General features: G+C 62.6%; 1 protein-coding gene across 1 annotated transcript; it reads right to left on the reverse strand.

The window, feature by feature from the left end:
- Positions 1-151: 151 nt before the first annotated feature.
- On the reverse strand, positions 152-10,908 carry ARHGAP45 (Rho GTPase activating protein 45). Its single transcript, XM_029965341.1, has 21 exons — positions 10,245-10,908; positions 8,991-9,134; positions 7,893-7,977; positions 7,722-7,794; positions 7,426-7,504; positions 7,067-7,204; positions 6,786-6,850; positions 6,414-6,524; positions 6,073-6,153; positions 5,694-5,873; positions 5,353-5,490; positions 4,849-5,039; positions 4,395-4,534; positions 4,038-4,115; positions 3,732-3,833; positions 3,326-3,489; positions 2,912-3,100; positions 2,417-2,554; positions 808-1,046; positions 345-594; positions 152-244 (listed from the first exon to the last, which is right to left on the reverse strand). Exons 1-21 carry the CDS (start codon positions 10,906-10,908, stop codon positions 152-154), a joined length of 3,342 nt encoding a protein of 1,113 aa, XP_029821201.1.
- Positions 10,909-11,427: the final 519 nt, after the last annotated feature.

Genomic DNA, 11,427 nt, shown 5'->3' on the forward strand with positions numbered 1-11,427 from the left:
GGACTCTGCGGGACGGAGGAGCCCCGTCCACGCTCCCGCCCGGCACCGGAGCTTCGTGCAGCCAACCCGGGGTCCCCGGGGCAGGGGAAGGGGCTGTGTGACCCCCGTGCCTCCCGAGGGACCCGCACCCACCAGGAGCCCCCCGTGCCCTTCACTGACCTGCGAGTGAGTCGGCGCTGAAAGCCAAACTCCCCTTCTCCGAAGGCAGGTCCAGGTAGGGGACAGTGCTGGGGGCAGCTGTGGGCTGGGAGGGAGAGGGATGGTGGTGAGGGCACGGAGGAGAGGAGTTCTCATTCACTTGGCTCCAGAGAACACCATGGAATGTCCCCTCCCGAGATTCCTACCTCCTCTGTGGCGCCCGAGCCGCGCCTGCCGCGCCTGCCGGGCTCGGCCAGCGCCGCCACCTCCTTGTGCTCGAAGATGGTGGGGTAGAAGATGATGAGGGCCTCGATGATACGAGCTTGGTGGGGATAATCCACCAGTGAGGACAAGGAAATGGTGGCGTCCGTGGGCCTGGGACGCATCAGTGTTGGCCCAAAGACGATGCCCAGGTTGCCTGAGGTCATCTTGTTGTCCTGTTCCACTTCCATGATCCTGGGGAGGAGGAGGAGGAACTTGTGATAGCAAGGAGGGAGAAGGGTGGCTGGGCAGGGCTGGGGGAAGTGCTGGGCTGGAGCACATGAGCCTCATGAGAGGGAGAGAAGCAGCTGCAGTTGCTTCCCCAGGAAGCTGCACTCACCTCCCTGCCCCAGGGAAGAAAGGGAAGGTTCCCAGCACCCACAGGGGCTCTGTCCCTGCCCCTCTCACCTCCTCAGGTGCTGCAGGAGGTACTGGAGCGTGGCCATGTTCTCGTAGGGAAGCTCCTTCAGCAGCTCCCTCAGCTTCAGCACCAGGCTCAGCACCACCCGGTCGGTGTCGGCTCCTCTGTCCACCAGCTCGGGGCCGCCCTTCCCGCCCCGGCCCTTGGCCTCCCCGCCCTGCAGGCTCTCCTTGGCCAGCCCCATCAGCTGGTTGTACAGCCGGAAGGGCATCAGGGGCTCTGGCAGCTGCAGAGAGAAGGGGGGAGATGGTCCCAGGAGCCCCCACCTCTGCCAGACCCGGACCTGTCCTGAGCTGCTGAGCTGGGGACACCTGGGCCTTTCAGTGAGGAAATATCCCTGCAAGTGCCCCCACGGGCAGGAGGTGGAACGAGAGGAGCTTTATCATCCCTTCCATTCCAGGATTCCACGAGTCTGTGACTCCCAGTGCTGCAAACCCTCTACCCCCAGGGGATGTTTATTTATCCATCTCCTGGAGCGTGTCAATCCAGCCTCATTAGTCCTGGCCAAGGAACACTTGTGAAGTTCAAGCCAAAAGCAGCCTTTGATCCACCTGTGGCTGCTCCTTCCTGGGTCGAGGTGCAGTGATTCCCTTTTCTTGCCTGGAAAAGCTCTGGGTGGGGTGGGCCCAGCAGCAGGTTCCCCAGTGGACAGAAGGTGGCTGGGAAGAGGACAGGGACGGGTTGTTTTGGGTGGGAAAGGCAGGATGTGAAGGGCACAGGATGAGAAGGGCACAGCCTGGGGTGAAGGCGGGGCTGTGGTGGGGGAAACTCTGCTTTGAAGTTTGTGTGAAGCAGCCGGAGCTGGTGCTGGCTGCTGGGTGTTCCACATGGCTGGTGATGTTTTCAGGGTGGTTTAAACGGATGTTCTGGGGACAGGCTGCCTCACAGCAGAGGTGGTTCCCTCCAGCCAGCCCTTTACAGAGGGACTTTAACCCATTTGTCTGCAGCGAGGCAGTAGGTCAGGGCTCAGGACCGAGTTACCCCTCTTGTTCCACTCCACTTTTCTTTGGAGAAACCACAGAGGCAAATCAGAACCTTTGCTCCTGGTGTGCAGGAGCCCAGGGACGTGGCTCCCCCCGTGATGTAACAGAGAAAGGCAGCACAAAAAGAGTTAATCCTCGGCTGCCTGTGAGGGAGAAGCAGCTTCCCCTGCCTTGTGGTGGCTGTGGGAGGATGTGGGTGATGCTGTTTGCACCGACAGTTTGGGTGCAGGGAGGGGGTGCCTGGGGTAGGACTGCCATGGGGGACCCGAGGGGCAGAGGCCCCCCTGAGCCCGGCCCAGGGCAGCCCCAGGGGCAGAGCCCACCCCAGGGGCCGTGACTCAGCCTGTGCAGGGTGACCTTGGCTGGCTCCCTTCCCCTTTTGGGGTGCCCAGTTCCCCAGCTGCAGGGCAGAGGGCTCGTGCTGCAGTTGCTGTTCCTGGCTGTGACTCAGTGTGGGCTGAGCTGGGGGGTCACTGTGGCCCCAACTCCCCAGCCAACCTGATCCTGCTGGGAGGGGCCCCTCTGCACTCACCAGCAGGAATTCCTGCTGCCAGGTTGGTTCCTCTGCCTCCTCCCGTCCCTCCCACCGCAGGAGGTACCAGCAGCACCTTACCTGTCTCAGGTAGAGCTTCAGGACGTTGCTGATGTCGTGGGGGGAGGCCTGGGACAGCTCCACCAGCTCCTTCCCATTCTCAAAGGCCTGGCAGAGCTTCTCCACGCGGGTCTTGACGCCGTTAACTCGATAGATGCCCTGGGAAAGAGAGAAAAGTGGAGCTGAGGCAAGGGGAGATGTTCCTCTTCATGTTTGCATGGGACAGTGAGCCGTGTGCTCCCCCTCTCCTTCTGAGGTGGGAAATCCCTCCAGGAAGTCATTCTGGGATATCTCTTTTCCAGCTCAGCCATTCCTGCTTCACAGGAGAGCAGGAGGCAGGAAAGCTGAGTTTCCATGGGCAGAGTTTGGGGTATTTGGGCCAAGTTCATCCCTGGGATGAACTCCCTGGCTCCCTGCCCTGCAGAAATCCAAAACTGAGCCCGTTGGTTTTCCAGGGGATCCTTCCAAGGGCTGAGCCAGCTGAGGAGGAGGAGGAGAGAGGAGAGTGTGACTCACCTTGGTTTTCAGAGCCCGCTTCTCGATCTCCAAAATGCACTTCTTGACAATGAAGGGGATCCCGTCCGGGCTGCCCCGGGATGCCTCTGTGAAGTCCTGCCCAAAGAGCTGCAGCTTCCCTTGGAGCTTCTTGTGCCCACACTGGATGGCCAAGGTCTCCAGGCACTTCTTGTGGCAGGCCAGGTAGCACTAGGAGAGAGAGGGGGAGACGTGGAGGTGGGAGGGCAGCTACAGAGAAACGCCAGGCATCGCTCAGAGCATGCTGGGAGCCAGGAAAAATGCTTTGGAGATACTGCAGGACCAATGGAAAGCACCTGGAACCCTCCCCAGAGGAGGAATGGCCTCCTGAACATGGTCAGAGCTGGGCTCAGGTGGGTTCCACCCCCAGCTCTCTTCCCACTTCTCCCAGCTCACCTCCTCACACTCAGCTCCCTGGAAGTACACGTAGCTGTTGCACTCCCGACACTTGGAAGGGGCACGGAGCTTCCTCAGCCGGTGGGTCTGGGCAGCCTTGGACAAGCCAACATTCCGGAAGGGCCCCGTGGGAGCTGCCAGCTCCGGGCTGATCCCATTGATGCCTGTGGGCAGAGCAAAAGGAGATGTGAGGTCGGGCACCGCTTGAGCAGGGCGGTCACTGTCCCTGGTCTGAGCAGGGCTCATCCCTTGGGAAAGGCAGTGCTACCAGCAACACCGTCAGGAATCCCCAGCAACTGGTGGGTTTGCCTCTGGAACTACTGGATTTGGGAAAAGTGGCCCTCAGGGAGTCCTGCTGGAGGGGTGGTGCAGCAGCAGCACTGTCACCTCCCACACTGTCACCTACTCTGCTCAAAGGGGGTGGTGGTCTCATCCTTCTCCTCCAGCTCCTCACTGGAGGACACGGTGCCGTTGGACGAGAGCCGCTGGAGCTTGTGGCTGAATTCACCTGTCCAAGGAAAACCCACAGACTGGTGAATCAGTGGCAAAGCTGCTTCTCCTCTGAAAACTCATCCCACCCCATCCCATCAGAGACTGGGATCAGCACAGCCATTCACCAACAGGTAAACAAGGGTTGGTGCAGCCTAACTGGAGTGCTCTGGGTTTAGACTGGCTGTACTGGGAGGGGCTCCTGAGCTGTTCCCGTATCTACCTGCATTGGAATCCAGGCTGCTTTCAGCATCAGCAACAGTGGTTGGCCAGGATTTATGGACCTGGTGTCCCCTCCCACCTGCAGAGAGAACACAGGGTCCATTGGGATTGCTGTCTGTGTTCGGGAGGGAACAGTGGGAGAACAGTGTGGATGCTGGGAGAAACTGGGATGTCTGGGGGAAGCTGCTGGTGAAGGGGCCGCTGGGGTTTGGTGCCTCCAGTGACACCCAGCAAGGAAAAGGGGATGGGCAGATGGATGATGGTCTCTTAGGGAGCGAAGCGCCACAGATCTGGTTTAGTGTCCTTCAGGGAATTCCGCCTGGGAGGCTCCCGGCCCGTCCTGCTGCTCCAGGCTCACCTCTCCGCTCGGCCGCCTCGGCCCCGCTCGGAGCCTCCTTGGCTCCTGCCCCTCCTTCAGAGCCGGCCCCGGCCCCCTCGGCACTCGCGGGAAACTCGCTGGCGTTGAAGCTGCCCTTCCGTGTCCGAGAAAAGGGGGACCTGGAGGGGAAGAGGGAACGTGGATGGGAAGGAAGGAAGGACACTCAGAACCCTTATCCACGGCTGCTCTCCACCAGTCTCGGGATGCAGAGTTCTCTCTTAAATACTCGACAGCCCGTCTCATCCACCGAAGGACGCGAGGGGAATTCCGAGCTGGTGCAACTCCAGCATTCCCAGCAGGAGCTGCCTTCAGGAATGCTGACAGCACCCTGGCTCCTGCAGGAGCGCGTGGGCAGCCACGGGAGCGGGAGATGGCGCGGGGGACGCAGCCGAGCTGGAGCATTGCCCGGGGATGGCTCCCCCGTCCCCCTCACCAGGCGTTGTGGGACACGTAGGGCTCGAAGTCGTACTGCACGTCGGGCTCGTCCCCGCGCTGCAGCTGCCGCACGTGGGACGCGTACTGCTGGCCCGGGTCGTACAGCTTGCTGCTCTCACACAGCGTCTGGAAGTTCACGGGCAGCGGCGCCGTCTGCATGTGCATGGTCTGGTAGAAGGAGATGGTGGCCTGAAAGAGACGTGGAGAGAGACCGGCGTGAGCCCTGTGAGCCGAGGTACAGGAGGAGAGGGAAAAGACGCTCCAGGTCAGGTGGGTGATCAGGAACAGAGGAACCAGGGGCTCCAGGTCAGGTGGGCAATCAGGAGCACGGAGCAGCACTTGTTCTGCAGCCTTGAGCCTCGGTTTTTCTGAGCACGAGGGAGAGCAGAGCTCTGCACCCACCTGGGCCCCTGATGGCTCTGCTGGGAGGCCACTCCGAACCCTCCAGAGCAGAGCACGTCCACCTCCTGCCCTGGGGACACCCCAGTCCAGCCCCACTCACCGACTTGATGACCTGGTCGCTCTGTTTGATCACCTCGTGGATCTGCCGCAGGGAGTTCACCTTGGTGTCCTCCAGCTCCTGCTTCTGCGTGTTGGCATCGGCCACGCAGGTGCGATAGGTGGCCATGGCCTCCTCTGCCTGGAGTCGGGAGAGGGAGAGAGGAGGACAGCTCAGAGGTGAGGAGAACACAGAGAACAGCCCCTCGGACCATGTTCCTCCAGGCACTCCCATGCCATGCTCAAGGATCCAGGGGAGCTCAGGTCACTCCACATGGCTCAGGGTGGCTCCTGCGCAGGGACAGCGGGAGCAAGGAGGCGCCTCCAGAGCTGTCACCTTCTTACCTTGTTCTTGGCTTCCTCTTCCAGCCGCCTCTTCTTGTCCAGGGTTTTGGTGGTGATGCTGCTGGTCGTGTTCTGCTGCTCCTCCTCTGCTTTCACCGCCACGTACTTGGCCTTGTCGTGCTCCTCGCTGCGCTGCATGTACGTCTGCTTGGCCTTGCGCAGGTTCCCCTCGGCCTCTTGCTGCCAGGGCGAGCCGTGACCCGGGTGAGGACGGAACCCAGCCAGGGAGTCACCAGCTCCCGTGGGCTCCCCGGGGTCCCCCAGCACAGCAGAGGCACCCAAGCACCTGACACTGCCAGAGAGGGGCAGGGGGTCCAGCACCCTTAGAGGGGCACATGTCCGGGGTGCTCCAGGCTGCGACACAAACCCAGTCACTCACCAGTTTCCTCTGTGCCCGGTGCCACTGCTCCTTGATCTCCTTCCTCCGCTTCTCGTGCTCGAGGCGTCTCACCATCAGCGGCTGGGTTGGGAGGAACAGCCCCGTGATGCCCTGAGCTGAGTGCTCTGCTCTGCCCTTGCCAAGGCTTTGCAAGGAGAAGTGCCCTGTGCTGGTCACTGCTGCTGCCAGCACGGCCAGGTCACAGGCACTGGTTTGTGCCAGGGATGAAAATCTGCAGCCTGGGAAGTGCCAGACGCAGGTTCCCTCTGGACTGAGCTAAGGAAGAGCCACCTCTGCAATGCCAGGACCACCAGCCCCGGGAGGACCCTTCGGCCCCTCACCTGGAGGAAGGTTTGGTGCTGCAGGGTGTTGGCTGCCTGCAGAACCGACGTCCCATGCTCCATGTCCTGCTCCAGGGCCAGCAGGTAGATGGACAGGAAAGGCATGTTGGTCTGGGAAGTGGGAAAACACACCACCCTGAGCCCCAGCACCTGCCCAAGGAGTCACGTCCTTTGGGGAGGAAGAGTCAGAGGTGTGATGGGGCTGGTGGCTGCTGGTAAAAGCCTCATCCTGAATTTTTCCAGGCAGAGCTCTGGAGAGCTGCCTGCATGTTCTCCTGGGCTCTGGAGCTGGGACATGTGGGATGGGCTCCCCAGGGTTGCTGACTCTCAATCCAGCCCAGCTCTGGGGGCTTTAGGGACATGGGGACTTACCTCCTGGCTCATGGTTTGCTTGCAGCTGTTTGCCATTTTCTGGAGCCCTTTAGCAAACTCCATCTCTGGAAGAAAAAGTTTGGAAGTGAAAAGGCACACGAGACACTGGGAATTCCCTGGAGGAACCCAATCTTCTTTTGAAAGATAAATCAGGAACTTGAAGAGTGAAGTTCCCACTTCCCTGGCAGTGTTGGTCTCCCCCCAGACTCTTGTAGGGACCTCGACCTGCCCCGGGGCTCAGCCCTGCTCCAGAGGGGCCCAGCTGCCATCCCCCTGCTCACCCAGTGTGGTCCTTTTCTCCAGGTATGAGATCAGGTCCTTCATGTACTTGGAGATGGTTTTGGCGTACTGGAGTGCAGCATCCACCCCCCCCTCGCAGCGCTGCAGCATCACGTCCACTTCCTCGGCCGCAGGACGGGCTGCAGGGGACACCCCGTGAGCTTCCAGTGCAAACCTCCCCTCCCCGAGCCCGCCCCGTGCTGTGCCGGTCCTGCCGACCCCGGTGCCACAGCTCTGCTGCCTTTTCCCAGCCGAGGAGCCAAGTGGGGCTCAGGATCACAGCGATGACAGGGAAGGCGCCGGTTCCTGCTCAGCCAGGCACCCCCACCCCAAACCCTGCACCCACCCTCGTCCTCCTTACCCGTGCTGTAGCTCTCCACACCCACAGGCACACTGTCTCCTCCGGGCCCAGGGATCCCCCCGTAGAGGCTCTCCATACTCTTTGAGGATTTGGAAAGAAAAGGGGCTGGTCAGCCAAGCAGACGGAGGGGAGGCTGGAACCTGGAGCTGCCGGAGCCTTTCAGCTGTTGCTGGAAGTTGGCTGTGCCCAGGCTGTGCCCAGGCTGTGCCCAGGAGCTCACGGGAATGGCTCTGGAGAAACACCCTGCTCTGGGCTCCCATCAGAGCTGGGGGAGCAGCCAGAGCCCCACGGCTCACCTGGTTCTGGTCACTGGGTGGGATGGAGAGGAGGGTGCTGCTGTCCACCTCCCCCATGAGGAACTCGGACACCCTGTGGGGACAGGAGCACAGCACAGGGACAGGGACATGGGCTGTCACCCAGCAGCACCCACGGACCGGCTGTGGAGGCAGCTGCCCATGATCCCTTACGTGCTGCTGAAGGACACAGCGATGGTCTCCACGGCCTTCTCGAACTCCCGCTTGTCCGCCTCGTTGTTGGATTCATAGTGGAACCCTGGAGGAGAGGAAATGTGGGAGCCCTGTCACTGTGTACCTGTCCCTCTCTCAGCAGGAGAAGGACCCGCTGGGCTCACGGTGGTATCAGGGGAGCTGTGGGGCTGGGGTGGGGCTGGGGCAAGTTGAGGGAGCAGTGGGGAGGATCATCCCTATGGATGATGGATTCCTCCAACACAGCATCCCCCTGCTTTCTCCCAGGACTGACTTCCCTGCCAGCATCCCTTGGCTCATGTTTCTGTTTATTCCCGTTACTCAGGGCTGCTGGAAAAGCACTGCTGGACCTGTTCCACTGCCTTCCCTGCCTCATGGCTCCTCCAGACCCTGCTCTGAGCAGGATGGACTCCTCCAGGAGGGCTCTTGGCCAAAAGAGGAACCGCCGGTGGCAGAGGGAACCGGCGCAGACAGTGCTCAGCAGACACCCACGGCAGGGGTAAGCAGCAGCCAGGGAGGGCTCCTGGGCAGCCCCTGGGTCTGCTCCTCGGGGGGAACTGAGCCCCCCGTTGCAGTGAGGGGCTGGGGTCTGCCCCAGTGCACTCCCTCCCGTCCCCACGTGGGGCCAGCCCCCAGCAGCCCTCTCGCCACCCGTGAGCCTTCCTGTCCCCTGCGGTTGCTGTTGGGTGTCCAGGAAGCGGCGGCTGACGCAGGAGGTGGTGCTGTGGTGGGTGCAGTCACCCCCTCCCCGTGGGTGACAGCAGAGGGAGGTGGTGCCCAGCCAGGGCCTGGCCTCCCAGACCCCGCTCTGTAAACACGAGGGGCTGCCAGGAGCAGGATCTAATTATTTCAGTGTTTTTCCTGTGGCCGTGCCTGGAAACCCCCAGGCAGGATCTGTCATTTCTGACACTATATCGTCCTTAAAGCTGGACCACAGCAAGAAGCAGCTGATGCTTTTGCCTTCTCTGCCAGCCCATGGGGCAGCTCCGTTCCTGGCAAACCCCCCCATGGGTTCCCCAGCCCTGCACCCTGACACGGGGCAAGAGGGGAGTGGGACAGAGCTTCCAGCCCCTGTCTCACCCTTGACTTTGGAGATGAGGGTCCCAGCAGCTGTCAGGGTCTCCAGGGTGTTGAGCAGTGGGTACTTGTTGATGACCTGGCGCAGGATGCGCAGGGTTTCGCCCAAGCACTCGTGGGCCAGCGGCCGCTGGGGCTCCTTGGGGTCTGCAAGAGAGGGGGCTGAGCCCTGTGTCCCTGTCCTGTGTCCCTGCCCCGTGTCCCTGCCCTGCATCCCTGTCCTGTGATCCTGTCCCACGTCCCTGTCCCATTTACCTCCCAGCCACATGCCAGGCAGGGTCCTGCCATCTCCCAGACCATGCAGCCCCTCCCCTTGGCCTCGGGGCTTCCCAGGCCAGGCATGGCCTGTCCAGCACCTCCCCACAGCCGTGTGTCTCCTGCCCAGCCCGGTGGTGGCCGGGGGGAAGCCCAACCTTTGAGGCGTTTTTTCCGCAGTAGTAACTTTTTCCCTTGAAAGCAGTTTGGGAATTTCCTCCTCGTTTCCTTCCCTCCCTCCTCCCGGATGGACGCTCCCAGATGGGAGGGATGTGGCAGGTCTGTCCTGCCATCATGCCAGCCTGGCTCACTGCATCCTGCAGGTCCTTCCCCAGGACTGTCCCCTCCCTCCATGGGCTCCAGCTGCCAGCCTGAGGATCTGGCCTGGTCAGCACGGGACAGGGCTGGGCACTGGCAGCCTGGTTAGGAGGTGAGGAGCCTTGTGCAGGGAGGTGCTGGGATGGGGGACTGGCACTCACTGCCCAGCCAGGCAAAGCCCCCTGCCCAACCCAGCCCCCAGCTCGGGGTCTGGAAGGGATTTCTGCAAAACCAGGGCTGAGAACAGTGTCATGTGCCCCCTACGCCATGGGATTGGTGCATCTCCTGTGCCCCCTTGGGCAGGGACAGGCGCTCGTGGGCCCGCAGACCACCCAGCCCCATCCTGACGGCCACCCTGGTGGGCTGGGGGCTCGGGGGGCCATGCCCAGCACCCTGCAGGGCTCAGGGGGCCCTGGCAGGCGGCTGGCACCGCTGCACTGTAAACAGGAAAACGGGCGGATGAAAATAGCTCGCGGCAGGAAGCCGCGTTATCCTGGCCCTGAGCTCCGGCAGCCACTCACCCACCACCCACCCACCATCTCTGCCCGCAGCTTCATGGCCCCTGCGGGCCCTGGTGGCCTCTGGCCCAAGCAGAGAACCCCCACCCACGGGGGGTCTGTCCCTGGGGTGCCCTGCAGCGCTGTGACACGGGTGTTGGCACTGGGTGGGCACCCAGGCACTCACCATCGCGCAGCACCACGTCCCGCAGCTTCTCCAGGGCGTCGGCGAAGCGGGCGACGTCCGCCAGCAGCTGGGAGATGTCCTCGGGGTCGATGAAGGGACCCTCCCCGCCCTCCATGGGGCTGTAGGACGTGGGGGTCTTGTGTCCCTTGGCCATGGGGCGGGGGGCCGCGGGCAGGGGGAAGCTGGCGGCACTGGCATGGCGGCTGAGGCTGGTGGGGCGCTTCAGGGTGCCCACGGTGCTGGGGCTGGTGCTGAGCTTGGCACTGGCTGTGGGCAGGTCCCCCAGGCTGGAGCCTGGTGCCTCCAGGCAATCCTTGCGGGAGAGGTCCTGGGGAGCAGGGATGAGTGTGAGGGCACAGCCAGCGTGGTGGGGACCGTGCTTGGGCAGGGAGAGGGCAGCACCCCAGGACTCGCCACACCACCAGCTTGGGGAATGGGGTGGTGTCTTGAGGGGCTGGTGCCAGACCCTGCAGCTGCACCATGCCTCAGTTTCCCCAGTCAGGCATCCCCTTTGGGGACCTTGGAGACAGTCTTGGGACCCCACAGGGCAAAGACAGAGCAGGGAGGGTCTGGGCCAGGCCTGGGCAGGGCCTGGGCACTTGCCTGGCCATCCCCCACCAGTCCCTCTGGCTCTGTGTTCATCATGGGGGCACACAGTGACCATGTGGGTGACACTGCTCATCCACCCCAGCACCCACCATCCTGGGACTGCCCATCCCAGTGGACTGGGGACCTCAGCACAGCCAAACAGCAGCAGGATCCAGCCCACACGTCCCTTCCTCTTTTTCAGCTGGTCCCATGCTGGGGGAGGGGGCAGGGACAGGGACACCTCCCAGGCCACTGTTGGGGGTTTGGCAAGTGTTTTACAGATGGAGGAAGCCCCCAGTTTCCAGGGGCAATATTGCCCCGAGGGAGGGGTTGGTACCAGCACTGCCCAGGACCGTGCATGGCTTGGGGATCAGGCACCCAGCAAGGGTCTGTGAGCACGGGGAGGGGACCCTGCAGCCCCCAGCCCACTCAGCAGCTCCCATCAGGGACCCCCAGGCACCCAGGTGTGACACGAGTGTGCGGGGTCTCAGCATCCCGGGCCGGGCGCTGCCGGAAGCGTCTTTGGCAGACACGGAGTGCGGAGAGCACGAGGCTTCCGTGGGCGAGGGCAGAGGGGAGCTCAGCCCCACGGGGG

Source organism: Manacus vitellinus, unplaced genomic scaffold (genome assembly GCF_001715985.3).
Source record: "Manacus vitellinus isolate BGI_N305 unplaced genomic scaffold, ASM171598v3 scaffold_99_pilon, whole genome shotgun sequence".
Classification (NCBI taxonomy): domain Eukaryota; kingdom Metazoa; phylum Chordata; class Aves; order Passeriformes; family Pipridae; genus Manacus; species Manacus vitellinus.